Source organism: Mustela nigripes, chromosome 8, assembly GCF_022355385.1.
Source record: "Mustela nigripes isolate SB6536 chromosome 8, MUSNIG.SB6536, whole genome shotgun sequence".
Taxonomy (NCBI): domain Eukaryota; kingdom Metazoa; phylum Chordata; class Mammalia; order Carnivora; family Mustelidae; genus Mustela; species Mustela nigripes.
The window spans coordinates 16,949,503-16,965,012 of NC_081564.1; the positions used below are offsets into that span (position 1 = coordinate 16,949,503).

Consider the following 15,510-nt stretch of genomic DNA (forward strand, 5'->3'; position numbering starts at 1 on the left):
TGTTCTGGAGGAGGTCAGATCTTGAAGGCCAGGTCTTCTGCAGATCTTGAACTTGGGGCCAAAGGAGGGATTGGCTGTTTGTCCCCATTTTACAAATGGAAAAACTGAGGCTTGGAGCAACACCCAAGATCACACAGAGTTTAGGTGACAAAGTCTAGATTGAAGCCAGGGTCTCTCTGCCTCCCATCTAACTGCTCAGCATTTCTGGGCATGTCCTGGATGTTGAATTCCAGTATTTGCGAACAAGGATGCAGGTTTCAGCTCTCTGCTTCAAGGGAAAATACCAGTCTCTCTGAGAAGCTAAATAAACCAGCCAGTTCCTTCTCGAGTGGATACAAATTAAAAAGTTTGGGAGAAAAAGGGAAAGAGAGGTGAGAAAGAGGGGAAGGGGGCAAGCGTGGTATCACAGGGTGAAGACTAAGAACAGGAGCTCTGAAGTCAGACAAAAAGGGTGCGGATCATCCATATTTTCCACCTAAGGAAACGGAGGCCCAGGAAAGCGGTCCCGCACAATGAGCAGAAGAACAGCACTTCACGGCAGGTGAAATTGCGAGTTTCCGGTCGCGGAACCTATCGAACCCCCATACAGCCGCCCCGCGGGTTTTCCGCCCGCTACTCCCGCCTGTGGCCGAGCCCTGGCCCTACGGCTACCTATTGGCTGCTGAGTGCACGAGACCAACACAGGAGCCAGCCAATGGGAGTGACCCACGGCGCGTCTTTCCCGGGGAAGCAGACACAGGGGCTAGAACCCGGAAGTGCGGTGCAGAGACAAGTCGGGTAAACCAATCCGCCGCGACGAGGATGGCGAGCCGACCAATTGCGAGTCGCCGGGGGCGGGGCCAGAGGGCTGGCGGCGGAGCGGGGCCTGGGAGCTGGTGGCCGCGGAGCCTCCGAGCGCCTGGAAGGCGGCCGCAGGGGTCGGGCAGCAGCGCGCGGTAGGAGGGGCCGCGCCCCAGGGGCTCGGAAGGGGCAAGCTGGGCAGGGGGCAGCGGGGAAGTGAGGCCTGGGCGGAATTCAGAGGGACCTAAGTCCAGCCACTTCGCCCGTTTGGGCCTCAGTTTCCCCCTTCCTAGCGTAGTGAGGGGTGAGACGTTCTTATCTCCAGCCTCCCCCGCGCAGACCTGGGTCCCTGGAGAACTCCAGCCCTGCCGCGGATCCCGTCCCTCCGGGAGCCTCTCAGAGCACCTGGACGAAGCAGTGACCCATACCCTCTTCTAAAACCCGACAGCATGTCCAGCGTACCCCGGTTAGAGCGCAGACCGGGCCATTTCAGGTGTATCAACGAGCAGGCTCCCTCATTAGACTCCAACCTCATCAGTCATTTTTGGGTCTTGGAGGCCCGGAGCAGGCTGGAGCAGGGGTGCATGGGTCCTGGTTGGAAATAGAGGCTAAGGCCTGGGTGCTCTTCCCAGATGTACTGGGGATGCCATTCATTCATGGCGCTTCTGTTTACTCCCGTGGCCTTCTAGAGATTGACTTACTCTGCTTTAGTTTCTCTTGTCTGTAAAGTGGAGTTGAGGGTAGCTTTCCTTCATAAGGTATTGATGTTTGAGATAATGCATGGCTAGCACTCAGCTTAGTGCTCAGTATACCATAGTTGCCCAATAAATGCTTATTGTTAGCATAATGGTGCTTGCATACCTGACCCCTCCACTCCCACTGCCAGCCCAAAGCACATACCCACTGTCATGTTGGGGGTGAGTGGTGCTTGGACTGCTTGGGCAGGCACTGCCCAAGCTTTCGGCGAGATCCTTTCTGGACAGGTCAGGGAAGGCAGGCTAGAGAAGGGAGCAGCACTGCAGCTAATACCAGGATGTGGGCATGAACTGACAGCCACCATGAGGCAGCAAATCAGGCCACCAAACAGCTGTGTGTATCAAAGACTAGACCTCAGAACCGCTTTGGCCAATCTGGGTATGTGTGCCGTCAGAGACCTGTGGTCAAGGGAGGGGACTTCAGAGCCATGGGTTCCTGAATTCAAATCCTAAGGCTGTCACTTACTCACTGGGTGACTTTGGGCAAGGGGCTTCATCTCTCTGAGCCTGTTTCCTCATGTGGAGAAATGGGATGACTAAAGCCATCAGCTCCTGTTGAAGATTGCAAGAGATAGTGTGAGGTCCTTAGTGCTTGGCCCAGGGCCTGGCATACAGTAAATGCTCAGCAAATGTTGAGTGCCATGGCATTATTTTTCAGAGTCACGGGGCCCTGGAAGTGGCACTTGTCCTCCAGGCTGGCCCCTTCCCATTTATATCCACTTCCTGCTTTGCCCCAACCCCCGGTCATAGTGAAATAGGAGGTGCAGGAGCCTCCAAGCCCCCACTGAATTCAGAAACTTATCTGGAGTGTACCCACTTCCCCTGCCTCATCTACAACTCTTGGTTCCCTGCAGATCGTGTTCTTTGGCACTGAATATGTGCAGGGGGCCCACCCCTGAGTCCAGATGACACTCATGCCGATGGCTTCAGTGATGGCAGTGACTGAACCAAAATGGGTCTCCGTCTGGGGCCGCTTCCTGTGGGTTATGCTGCTGAGCATGGTGCTGGGGTCCCTGCTGGCACTGCTGCTGCCACTGGGAGCCTTAGAAGAGCAGTGTCTAACCGTGCTCAAGGGCTTCTACCTGCTCAGGAGCAAGCTGGACAGGGTGCAGCATGCCGTCACCAAGTGCAGCAGACCATCCACAGAGCTCAGTGTCACCTCCAGGGACCCGGCACTGCTGGTGGCCAAGACCAAGGCCTCTCCAGGTAAGGCAGACCGGACACCGCTCCTCACTTCTTAATTGGTTAGCTGTGTGAAGTGCCTGCAGTGTCCCACGTGCAGGGTACTCAGTGTACAAGATTGCCCCGAGCTCCCAGCCTAGACAAACAGACAGTCGGTTAAGATAATAAGCGTCACTAGCAGTGATGGGGAGATAAGGGAGCATACCAGGTGGGCTCCCTGGAGGGGACGCCTGAGCTGAGACCCCATTGTAAACAGGAAAATGACCCAAAGGAAAAGGCATGGAGGGCAAGTACAACCAGGCGGCGACCAGAGGGTGAAAGAGTCTGAGGATGTGAGGAAAAGCAGCCCCGTGTGTGGCGGACACACAGCGGGTGGAGGGCTGGTGATGGGAGGGCTAGATCTAGAGCAGTTTCTCTCCCTCCACACTCTCCTCTGGGGTGCAATGCAAGATACTGAGCATGATCTCTGGGCTCTACCCACTGGATGGCAGTAGCACACACACCCCCCAGCTGTGACAACCCCCCAAATCTTCAGACACTGCCAGCTGTCCCCTGGCGGGGGGAGGGAATCACCCCTGGTTGAGAACCACTGGGTTAAAAGATTTGAAGAACAGCCCAGAGATGGGGAAACCTCCAGAGCCTAGCATCAGGGGGGAGCTATTAACAGCCTAGGCCTGAGGGGCCAGGGGTCAGGGCCAGGATCACCAGGACTGACACAGGACAGCAGAGAGCAGAGAATACGGGAGAAACACTTAACAGGAGCTGTAGCCACAGCCACTCACTGTGGCACTCAGAGGCAGGGGTCCAGGGAATCCAGGCGGTATCTCTCAGGGCAAAGAATGGCTTTGGGACACACAAAGACCAGCTGTGGGGCACAAATGCATCGAGATGTGTAGCATGGAACGGTGAGCAGAAGGGCTGGAACGAGCACACTGAAGGCCCAGCACAGGGGACAGCTCCCCTGAACATTCTTTGCCCACCCCGCAACCCTCTCTGCCAATGCTTCTTTGGCTCTTTTCTAGCTGCTAAGTTGGAAGCCAAAGCAGCTCTGAACCAAGCCCTGGAGATGAAACGCCAAGGCAAGCGGGAAAAGGCCCACAAGCTCTTCCTGCACGCCCTGAAAATGGACCCAGACTTCGTGGATGCGCTCAATGAGTTTGGCATCTTTTCAGAAGAGGATAAGGACATCATCCAGGCAGATTACTTATACACCAGAGCGTTGACCATATCGCCCTACCATGAGAAAGCACTGGTCAACCGGGACCGGACGCTGCCGCTGGTCGAGGAGATCGACCAGAGGTATTTTAGCATCATTGACAGCAAAGTGAAGAAGGTCATGTCCATCCCCAAGGGCAACTCCGCGCTGCGCCGGGTCATGGAGGAAACTTACTACCATCACATCTACCATACGGTGGCGATCGAGGGCAACACCCTCACCCTCTCAGAAATCAGGCACATCCTAGAGACCCGCTACGCTGTGCCAGGGAAAAGCCTGGAGGAGCAGAACGAAGTCATTGGCATGCATGCAGCCATGACATACATCAACACAACACTAGTCTCCCGCATCGGGTCTGTCACCATCAGCGACGTGCTGGAGATCCATAGGCGGGTGCTGGGTTACGTGGATCCAGTGGAAGCTGGCAGGTTTCGGACGACACAGGTCCTTGTGGGACACCACATCCCTCCCCATCCTCAAGATGTGGAAAAGCAGATGCAGGAGTTCATCCAATGGCTCAACTCCGAGGACGCCATGAATCTGCACCCGGTAGAGTTTGCAGCCTTGGCCCATTATAAACTGGTTTACATCCACCCTTTCATCGACGGCAACGGAAGGACCTCGCGCCTGCTGATGAACCTCATACTGATGCAGGCAGGCTACCCACCCATCACCATCCGCAAGGAGCAGAGGTCTGAGTACTACCATGTACTGGAGGTTGCCAATGAAGGGGACGTGAGGCCATTCATCCGCTTCATTGCCAAGTGTACGGAGACCACTCTGGACACCCTGCTCTTTGCCACAACAGAGTACCCGGTGGCACTGCCTGAAGCCAAACCCAACCACTCTGGGTTTAAGGAGACCCTGCCTGTGAAGCCCTAACCCTGGAAATCCTCCCTGGGTGACAAGGGATGTCCCGAGGCAGGGGAAACCTTAGCACTTCTAGAAACCTAATTGTCTCCTAAAGCAAAAGGAGACAGAAAAAGAACTTAAACATTCTTTACCTCCAGATGTTTCAGTTCAGAAAAAGAAACCTAAATTATTAAGCCTTATCTCTAAGGTAATTTATAATTCAGCCCAAGTTATTATTTATTTTCTTCTGTGGGGCCAGTAAATGTTGTGTGGTGTCCGCTGTCTGCATTGGTGGCCCAAAGGAGGCTTTGGGGGCATCAGTGCTGTGTGTGTGTGACCAGAACACAGGTTCTGGAGCAGAATTTGCACTCTTGTGGGGAGAGGCCAGAAGTATGGAAGGAGGTCCAGAAGCCATAGGAGAAACTCCTCCAAGTGCCCTATGACTTGCCCTGAGAGGTCAGCACTCTTGGGGAGAACCTGGTCCCGGTTTTGAGAAATGACTGAAAGCTTGCTTCTACAAAGAGATGGGCTTTGTGTCCAATTCTCACTGGTAGAACAAACTTTGGAGAAATGAAATAAAATTAATGTTGACAACATTTCTAGTTAGATACCTTGCTCATTTCAAGGTCTTTGAGTCCTACCTAGTTAGTTCGCAGACTCTAGTACCAGAGGCTGTTAACATTCCCTCATCAAGACTGTTTATCTAATTAAGAATAGGGGAGTGGCCAGTTAGGTTTTCTCTGTGTATAAAATGTTTCTTGCACTTTGTTTGCAGCAACTCAGACCAGACATTTTAGTCTACAAGTCCTCTGCTCTTGTCATGCAACTGAATCCTAGCACAGACCAGGTATTGTACGAGTAGCCAAGTCTGCCCTCACCGACCCTTTGGTGGAACACCTTGTGTAGGTAGATATTCGAGAACACATCTGAGAAAACAGCTGCCACGTCAACACCAAATAAGCCTTTCAATAATGAATTAGAGGGAGCTGCTAGCAAACCAAGAAAAACCTTCCACCCAGCCAGGAGGTTCCCTTTTGTCACGCAGTCTTCCCCACTTACTGACTCCACACCCACCTCCCCCAGCCCTGGTACTGTCCCGCGTCCCCTAGGGGAAGCTGAAGAGATTGCCTTGGAGTAGCCTTATTTTTCTAGCAACTTATAAAATGATAAAATGTCCCATGTAATGTGGCCAAGTTTCCAAGTCTTCATTCTATGGAAGAAGCTTCCTCTCTACCAATAGCATGTTGGCCCACGTGCTGAAATGGCCGCTGCTGTGCTGCTCAGACTCCAAATGGCCACAGGCTCCTTTCCCAGCGGCAAAGCATGCTGTCGTGCCCTGGGTCGGCATCAGAATGTGGTGAACACATGCAAAGTCACATCCTGACAGCAAGGAGGTCACTCTTCTGAGGTGGCAGGTGTTTCTATAGTTATTTAACTGTGTAATAGATGCAGAGTAGCTTTCTGAACGATTAAGAAAAGCTGTGTGAAGTGGCCCCAAGGGATATTCAAACCTTTATAAAAAGTATTTTCATACTCGAATGCTGCCATAAAGTCTCTCAGCAACCTGAACTCTCCTATCGTCTTGGTTTTATAAGCACGCCGAGAAAGCCTGACAGAAGTACATGCTTTGTCATAGAGAGAATCGTGCACTTTAGCTCTGTTGTAAAGGAGGTTATTTTAACAGATTACTGACTCTAATAAAGTATTTTATTACATAAAGGCCTGAGACCCTGCCATCTTATTCAGGCAGTGTTCCCGTCTGTCACAAGGATGAAGGAGGAATCCTCTCGGAACACAAGCCCCATTTGTACTGTGGTACGAGGCGCCCATCTCGACCAGCAGATGAGACAGAACTGTGGGGGGACGCGACCTACCTGCGCTGGCAGGCCTGAAGCACTGGTCTTCTGCTAACATGCCAGTAACGTAAATGGTGTTTCGTGCTTCTCTTTACCATCAGTTCTTGATTTCCTGGGGAAAACACATAAACCCACTCACATGTTCCTGACAGTCTGTTTCGTGGACCATCCACACCCTGAGCCCAAGTCTGAGTGGGTTCAATTCTGTAATGAGCCTGTGCTGACACAAGAGAGCATGAAATGAGGGCCGAAGACGGGCCAACAGCAAGAGAGCGGAACAGTGAAATAGGCAGCGGCAGGAGTGAATCCACGTCAGCCTGGACTAGGGAGGAGATACTCAGGGCTCCTTGGTTGCAGGCCCTGCATGTCCCCCATCCACTCACCTCACCAACAAGCTTCCATGGGGTGGGGGTGGGGGGTTGGGAGGGATTGGTGCCCATTCCAAGGAACACAGGAGGGACCAGGGACACAGCATGCATTCTTCTGGCCACCATGAATTTAATTCACAACTAACACCTAACAAAAAATATTTTGTGAAAAGGAGAGACAAGATGGAGGGGACCTGTGAGATTAAAAGACTTCAGATGTTTATCAATCTACCCTAACTTCCCAGGGTAGGTGGGGGGATGCACTTAAAAAACAGGAAACTAGGAATTTGGATAGTTGAGGACCTTAAGGCATTACTGCTCATGTTTCTAGGAGTAATGACAAAACCATGGCCTGTAGGGCCTTATCTCTTGGAGGCACTCGCTGTAGTCCCTGGTTGGGATGGCTGGCGGGCAGGGGGTGGGGTACTGTGATGTCTGACACAGCCTTCAATGTAACAGGGAGGGCGGGTGCAGCGGAGATGAAGGACCCTGTGCTAGACAGACGCTGAAGCTCAAGGACAGGCACTAGAGTTCCTTTTGCTCTTTTGTCAACACTTTTGGATGACACTTCCAATTTCCCATTAAAAATGTAGTAAAGGCTGATGTACAAAAACTTAAGAAACAGATAAAGTGGGTTGATTTCTAGCACGCATGAAAGCATTTCCTGATTTCTTCTCCCAGAATGTCTTTATAAAAAAGTTGTGTTTCCCTACTGAACTGGCAACATGGCTTTTAAAGCAATAAATATTTGATAAGAGATGAAAGATAAAAAGTAAAGAAAGAAAGAAAACCCTAAGAAAAACTGAAGGGCCAAAATGCAGGAAAATCAAGTTTATAAAACTGAAGACCCAGAACAACTGAAATGATTTAAATCAAAGGGACAATGGGATCTGATGCGCAAAAGTTCTATTTCCGCATCTGTTAGGTAACGCAGTGCACCCATTTCAAAATTGACCCATGTTTGAATGCACATCTGAGTACCATTCAGCAAGAAGCTTTGAAGAGAACTTCAGTTTAATAAACAAAGCTAAGTGGGGAGAATTTAAGTTTGCACTTGACGTGGTATTTAAACAAAACCAAAGGGCTGAAACTCAGTATTTAGACAAAGAACACGATTCACTAATCACTAGGCAAAGAAAATGGTCCAGAGCAGGTGGCACACAGAGTTCCCATATAAAACAAAGTTCACAAGTATTTTGCTTTTAGGAAACATAAAACAGTGGGCTGATGTGTCATTTACAAATACATAATATAAAAACGCACAACCCCCCCCCCCCCAACAAAAATCCATCAAATGTTTTTTATGTGACTTCCCCAATCCCCACCACCCCTTTACTAAAATAGGCCATTCTGGTGAATTACTAGCATCTGCCATTTTGTCTTTTAAAATTAAAAGAGTGACGGGCACATGAGCTGTGCAGACTGTTAAGAGAAGTGTCTTATAAAAGGGGCCAGAGCTGACCAAAAATGTTTGGACAAGTAGGTCTCAAAATGGTGTGTTTGAGTTTCACTTCTGTTTCTCACTCTGTAAGACACAAAAATAGCTTAAGAAACTACACACTGGGCTCAATCCATGGAGTGACCACTTTCCTCCCCTTGCCCTCAATATGAGGGAGCACTTCAAGCCTCTTTCCTTGGACACCCTCATCCCTTTCTGTCTAACCCCGAGGAAAATACACAGGAGGGGTGCTGCCCCGGGCCCTTCCATACCCAGAGTACAGCTGGGTGCCGGCTGCTCTTCCTGGCCAGCGTGCAGTAAGGCATTTCCCTTCTCCAGAGTCCCATTCACTTTCTCAGAAGCAACTTGGCAAAATCGGCATTGGACATCTTGGGTGCCTCAGTGGCTGCTGAGGTGGTGACCGCTGGCTGTGGAGCAGGGCCGTTCTCGGCCTGGGCAACTGTCACACTTGGGCGCTGCAGGGCACGAGGCAGCAGGGAGAGCTGGGTTCTCCCCTTCCCCCGCCTGGAAGAACAAACACTGGATGTATCCTTGCAAAGCAACCACTCGTGGTCCCTGCTTCATTTGCAAAAATAAGCGAGGATGGTCTTCAATCACCCAAAGTTACAAAGTGAAGACCATACGTTCTGGGCTCACTTCTATAGTTTATTAGTAGTAGAGAAATTTCTCAGAGCACGTAAAGTATAAAGTTAATAGGTGAAGGGTGAAAACCAGAGAGGGAAGATGATTCCTGTCCTCTGTAACTTTGACTAACAGGCAAAACCCAGTTTAATAAACTGCCTTTTTCACAATTTGGGGAAAGACCAACCCTGTGCAACAGTCACATGTAGGCTAGATAAAAACACTATCCTCTTTCAGACCTCACCAAACCACCTCACGATTTTACTGTCTCCTTCCAACCAGGTGAAAAGCCAGGTCTGTGGTTACAGCCAGAGTGCAGATTACTGCAGCAAGCACACAGCCGTCAGGTTCAGAATCCACACATACGGATTCTACCGCCAAAGGAGACTAAAATAATCACTGCCTAGAAACCAAATGACCTCAGATAAACCACACCTGTAAACCGGCAAACACTAGGAAAGGTTCCACTTCCGGGCTTGCGCTCTGCGTGGACCCGCTCTGGGGAATGGCAGTAAGCATCCGCAGAGCAGCAGGCCCTGGCTTCCCGCCCCAGCTCGCTGTACTGGCAGGAAACGAACCCACCGTGGTGCTGGCCAGGGCCGAGCGCATGCAGGGAACACGCACACACTTACGCTCCGTAAATCTGCCGCGGCACCATGGCACCACCTGGAGCTTTCCTTGCCTCTGGCTTCTCTGGAACCTTCCTCTGAGGGGGATTGCTGATGGCCACTTTGATGACATTCTCTTTGATAGTCATGCCGTCCATCTTCAGTACAGCCTGTGATGCCTGGGACTCATTTTCATACTCCACATAGGCCAGGCCCTGAAAGAGGCAAGATCCAGAATCAGATCAGGCACAGGTGAGCCAGGACCCAACTTCCTGCCTCAGTCCAGAAGCCAGTACTGGCCAGGCACCCAGACATCAGGTTCCCTTCTCCACCACCATCCTTCGTCTATAGGTTTATGCACTGGCCCTACTCTTCCTCTGTTTCTGCAACTGACTGTAACTTCAGATAACCTTTGTGAGGTCAGCATACCTTGTGCTTGCCCCAGAAAAAAAAAAAAAAAAAAAGGGAAAATATACAAAAAATTAAAAAGGAACAATAGGAACAATAGGGAGGGAGGGAGAGACAGACCAGTATAAATCCAGCAAGAGCAAATGAATGAGGCGGCTGGACACAGGGTGAGTTCTCATGTCTGGGCCTTGGCCGCTCCTTACTTCATCCTCCTCAACTCTCCAGCAGCCCTCTGGGGGCTGGGGGGAAGACAGGTAACCCAAACTCGTGCCTAAACAACTAGTCAGAATGTGGCATGAGACCATCTCACAGGACGCCGAGGGGAGCTAGGGGCAGACAGGATGGGGTCTTGGCCTGGAGGAGGTGCCTGCAGGCCTGGTGAAGAGGCAAGTCTGGACAGAAGGGCGCACCCAGCCAGGGGTCTGCACTGTGACCCCTGTTACTCATGGGAAGTTTTCTTTCCCCCAATGCCCTGCTCTTTTCAGTATAATTAGCTAGAAACAGGCTAATCTAACTCCAAATGCAAGTAGAGCCAAGTGTCCCTATTGTTAACCTGTCTGTTTCTCAGCAAAAGAGGAACCCACTCAGAACCTAGTAACCCGAACAGATGGACAACTAGGTTTGCCCAAGCCTCGGGAAGCTAACACTGTCTGCGCAGACACTGACCTTCGGTTTCCCTGCCCGGTTTGTAACCAGCCTGATGTCCTTCACAGTGCCATGAGCCTTACAGATTTCTTCTAGTTCCTCTTTGGTGCAGGAAAAAGGCAGGCCCGAGACAAACAGCTTGTGTTTCTCCAGGGCGGTGCTATACCTGAACACCTACAGGAAGAAGGGAAGGAAAGAGTCAAACTCCCACAGCCCAACCCAGTGCACCATACTATAGCCGGTACCAGACGTGGCCACAGGCTTCGCCCCAATCGGAGACCAGAGCTGACTCTGGGTGCTGTGAACTGTTAATGGGGTCACCCTGGGCAGGTAACTTAACCTCTCAAAGCCCCCACTCCCTCCCCGGACATGTGGCAGGAATGAAAGCCGCTATTCTGAGTTGGGGTGAAGATCCGACAAGGTAAATAGTAAATACTCTGCATGGCCCTTGCCACTTTGCAACATTCAGTGGCAAGTAGCCATCATTACAATTTCTAATTTTCTCATCATTTGTCAACTAGCATGAGCTCGAAGTGACCAAGCTGTGAGTCAGGGCTCACCTACCCAGCTCAGAAGAGACCCTGGTTAAAGTCTAGCTCTTAACGGACTATAGGCATCCCGCATAAATTCTAAATGTTAGCTGCAGGAGGCAAAGAGCGTTCAGTCTATCCACGGCAACCCAACATGGAAGGTGTTTTCTGCAGACCCACCTTAAAATCAGGATTTTTGCTCTTATCCACACAGGGGGAAACAAACATCGGCCTCCCTTCCACAGTCTTCCGGTCCAATTGCAGCGCCTGCAGGGCGGACTTCTCCTCTTTAAACTCCACATAGCAGTAGCCTCGGAAATCGCCCCGGTTGCTGAAGATTGGGCGGATCTCCGCCACCTCCCCACAGGCCTCAAAGAGCGGCCGGAGCTTCACGTCCGGCTCGCCCAGGCTGTAGGGCAGGTTGCTGACGAAGACGGTGATGCTGTCCTTGCTGCTGTCATGGGGCACCTTGGGCATGTCCCTCTTCAGGGCGGCCGCCCTCTCCTTCTGCTTGGAGGGGGGGTCGACGTCTACAGGCGCACTCTTCCCAAAGAGGCCGGTTTCTGCCTCTAGGTCCTGTGCTTCCCCGGCTGGAGGAGTGCTGTTCTCCACCTTCCTGCGTTTGGAAGGCTGCTCTACACGGTGAAGGAAGAAAAGCAGCAATGTGGATAAACTGCTAATTCTCCTCGGTAAGGGGCTCTATGCGCGCCCGCCCCACAGTGCGAGAGCAGGCCTGCCCCCCCACCCCCGGTCTCTGAGCCCAGCACGGACCACACCCTCTGTTGAGTCCTGCCTGACCCACTCAGCTCGTCCTCTGACTTTCTGGGCCCCAGGTACACTGATGTAAGTGGACTAAATCAAGGGAGGTAGTAACACAAGTCCCAGCTATCCACTCTTAATTGCACAGTGGACTCCTGAACAACAGGGCTTGAACTGCACAGGTGCACTTACATGTGGACTGTTTTGAATAAATACAATCTGTATTTTCTCTCCCTTGTGATTTTTGCAACAGCGTTTCCTTGACTCTAGCCTTACTATAAGCAGACGTACAGAACACGTAAAAACATAAAATGTTAGTCAACTGTTTGTTTACATTATCCTGCTAAGGCTCCCAGTCAACGTAGGCTATCAGCAGTTAAGTGTCTGGAGAATCAAAAGGTAAACATGGCTAAACATGGATTTTTGACTGAGTAGGGGGTCAGTACCCCTAAGCCCCAAGGTTCAAGGGTCAATTGCATAAAAGGTCAGCAGGTCTCAAAGTTCAGATGGCAAATTCTAGTTCTGCTCTCCTAGAAAGCCTGGGGTAGCAGGAGAGGGATGGAGCCTGGGGACTTAAAGGGTTTTTTTTGTTGTTGTTGTTGTTTTAAGATTTTAATTATTTATTTGAGAGAGCCAGAGAAAGCATGTGCAGGCATTTGAGAGCGGGGGAGAGGCAGAGGGAGAGGGAAAGCACCTCAAGCAGACTCCGCACTAAGCAAGGACCCCAACATGGGGCTCAATCCTGCAACCCTGAGATCATGACCTGGGCTGAAACCAACAGTTGGACACTTAACCAACTGAATCCCCAGGCGCCCCTGGGGACAGCATTTAAACAGGCACCTAGGTAACTCTGACGTATGCACTCCACAGGCCACACCCTGCAAAATCCTGTAATTCCTCTACATTCACTGTTGTCTTATGTCCTTCAGCAGAGTGGAGTAACATTCTACACCTACCCATCTGCCCCACGGTCTGCAGAGGGTCAGTACTGAAAGCCAGCTGCATTGGACCCACTTTCAGATCTTTCCCTCAATTCCCCACTGTTTTCCTAATGAAGTCTAACCAGTGCACACCACCCCACCTACCCCAGCACAGAGCCCTCAGCATGCACCAGGGCTCTAACAAACTCATTTGCTGCTCAGGGAAAATTCCAGGGTGTTCTGTGCCTCAGGCATTGCTGACAGTGGCGTTCTGGCTTATCCTTCCCTTCCTTTGCACTTGACAGTCACCCACTCCCAGCTCCAGATGCTGAGGTGCATGAAGTCTTTCCTGCAGGGAGCTGACCCACCAGAGCCTCCTTTGGCCGCCACCAGTAATCCAGGCTGTCCTCCCCCATGACCCTGATCATATGCTACTGCGGTCACACGTCACATCTACCTTGCCCATGGGGCGCCTGGGTGGCTCAGTGGGTTAAGCCTCTGCCTTCAGCTCAGGTCATGATCCCGGGGTCCTGGGATCGAGCCCCACATCGAGCTCTCTGCTCAGCAGGGAGCCTGTTTTCCCCTCTCTCTGCCTGCCTCCCTGCCTACTCTCTCTCTCAAACAAATAAATAAATAAATTTTTAAAAAAACCAAAAGAACCCACATCTGCCTTCCCCTGCAGCCCTGAAGACCAGCGAGCTACCCAGCCACGGTCATTTCAAGGTGCACAAGAACGGCCCCTCTGGCTGATACCTCTGTACTAGGAAAACACCTGCAGTCCTTGAATGTCCACAAATAATGCTTTCCCTTGCCGGATGTTCCTGACCCACACCTGCCCACCCCTGAAATGGCAGAGGCAAGAGAAGCCCCAGCTGGAAACTCCACCAAGTCAAAACCACCTGGTGTGCTGAGCAAGGCAGGTGTGTGCGCAGGCTGCAGTGTGGGATGCTGGAACCTGAGTGGATGAAAGGCAGGGCCAGCCAGGCTGTGGGAGCCTGAGCAGGGTGAAGGGGCACCACACAGGAGGCGGGTGGAGGGGGCAATGGCACTGTGGACGGAGTGGAGCCTGGGTAGATGGGCGGGAGCTGCTACAGGGCAGTGCCAGGAGGATGGCAGGGAACCCGAGCAGGGGGAAGATGACGCCCATGTGGATGACAGGCAGAGAAAGGAAGGGAGACGGGGCACTGTGTGAGCAACTCATTCTCAGCTGGTTCAAGACAGAAGTTTTCTGTACAGTGTCTGTAACTCCTCTGGAAGTTAAAGACGTTCCCAAATAACATTTCCAGAAAGCTCTACCTTCTTCATCATCTCCCCACTCCTTCTCATCATCTTCTTCTGCTTTGCGCTTGTCTGCACCTCTGGTCTTTTTCTTCTTTTTCAATGCTTTCTTCTCGGCCCGTGCCCTTTTCCGCTGTTCGGCCTTTTCTTCCTCTTGCTGGGCGAAGGCTGCTTCCTTCTCTGCAGCCTGGGAAGATGGGAACATTAGACGCATCACTAGGACACAGTGACTGCGGAAACTCTACGGGCCCATGACGAGCAGTGAGGAAAGGGGATGCAGGGAGTGGAAATTCACTACCCCAGAGAAAGGAGAGGTCATGAGGAAGAGGAAGAGGAGGACAGCATGTTCACAACTTTCCCTGCCAGGGCTTATTCAGGCTTCTTGGGTTTCCCTATCTCACATCTACAGAATGTTCTGTAACATCCCCAGTAATTACTCACCAAAAGAAAGGAAACAAAGTATAAAACTGGGGCTCTGATTAATTTGGATGTGTTTACCTTCCATTCACAGGGCTGAGTGAGGCTCCATTCTTAACTTTTCCATCTACATTCCAGTGAACTTTAGGTCCCAAACTCCCCAACTATATAAGTATTTCACGAATACTCCCTGAGGAAAAGATACTTCTTAGGAAGACCTCAGAGGTTCTGACAAACATTCATACCACACACAAAGTAGGTAGCAGAGCTTCAAAACCTGAATAGCATTGTTACCTTAATTCTCTGCTCATTAACACGAGCTAGTCGAGTTTCGGTTTTCTGAACAGCTATATCCCAATCTTCTAGGGTACCTTGACAGAAACAGAAGCAAACCATCATGTTTTAGAATTTTAAAGGATAGAATAGAAAATTTTCTTAATTCCCCACCACCACAAGAGAGCTCCCCCATGAGGAATAAGAACTGTAGAGCTCGCTCCCCACTTCCAGATTTCCTTACTGTGGGCTTGAACTTTTTAGAATTTGAACAGCTCTTCCAGATGTGTGTGTGTGGGGGGGTGTGTGTGTGTGTTTTCAAAAAACATTTTATTTATCTGAAAGAGAAAGAAGAGACAAAGCATGAGCGGAGGGAGGGAAAGGGGCAGAGTGAGTGGGAAAAGTAGACTCCCTGCTGAGCAGGGGGAATGTGGGGCTTGATCCCAGGACTCCAGGATCGTGTCCTGAGCTGAAGGCAGACGGCAGCCTTCTAACCAACTAAGCCACCCTAGCACCCCTCTCTAGGTGTATTTAAAACATCCCTTCTCCTGGGGCACCTGGGTGGCTCAGTCAGTGGAGAAGC

The 15,510-nt window shown here is 51.1% G+C and overlaps 2 protein-coding genes across 5 annotated transcripts in view; one reads left to right on the forward strand and one right to left on the reverse strand.

Annotated features, from left to right (window-relative positions):
• The first annotated feature begins 838 nt into the window (after positions 1–838).
• Positions 839–6,504, forward strand: FICD (FIC domain protein adenylyltransferase). 2 transcript variants are annotated; one of them, XM_059408615.1, is made up of 3 exons: positions 839–935; positions 2,390–2,741; positions 3,740–6,504. In XM_059408615.1, the coding sequence occupies exons 2-3, from the start codon at positions 2,441–2,443 to the stop codon at positions 4,813–4,815; spliced, it is 1,377 nt and encodes a 458-aa protein (XP_059264598.1). In that variant the 5' UTR covers positions 839–935; positions 2,390–2,440; the 3' UTR covers positions 4,816–6,504. The 2 variants fall into 2 exon arrangements, with proteins under 2 accessions (XP_059264598.1, XP_059264599.1); XM_059408616.1 differs by lacking the exon at positions 839–935 and adding an exon at positions 944–1,914.
• Positions 6,505–6,539: 35 nt separating this feature from the next.
• The window catches only part of SART3 (spliceosome associated factor 3, U4/U6 recycling protein), a 38,053-nt gene continuing 29,082 nt past the window's right edge, over positions 6,540–15,510 (reverse strand). For 2 of the 3 annotated variants that reach the window (XM_059408613.1, XM_059408614.1), the window contains exons 14-19: positions 14,949–15,025; positions 14,256–14,424; positions 11,461–11,915; positions 10,772–10,924; positions 9,722–9,912; positions 8,006–8,972 (exon numbers count right to left, since the gene is read on the reverse strand). In XM_059408613.1, coding sequence (XP_059264596.1) covers positions 8,795–8,972; positions 9,722–9,912; positions 10,772–10,924; positions 11,461–11,915; positions 14,256–14,424; positions 14,949–15,025 — 1,223 coding nt within the window. In that variant the 3' untranslated portion in view covers positions 8,006–8,794. Of the gene's footprint in view, positions 6,754–8,005; positions 8,973–9,721; positions 9,913–10,771; positions 10,925–11,460; positions 11,916–14,255; positions 14,425–14,948; positions 15,026–15,510 lie in introns of those variants that run through there. The other variant, XR_009405905.1, reaches the window with a different exon arrangement.

Excerpts from the sequence above, each read along its gene's own strand:
- FICD (XM_059408615.1), top strand. The coding sequence starts at position 2,441 with ATGACACTCATGCCGATGGCTTCAGTGATGGCAGTGACTGAACCAAAA. Across the intron at positions 2,742-3,739 it reads CAAGACCAAGGCCTCTCCAG|CTGCTAAGTTGGAAGCCAAA; the intron begins GTAAGGCAGACC and ends GCTCTTTTCTAG.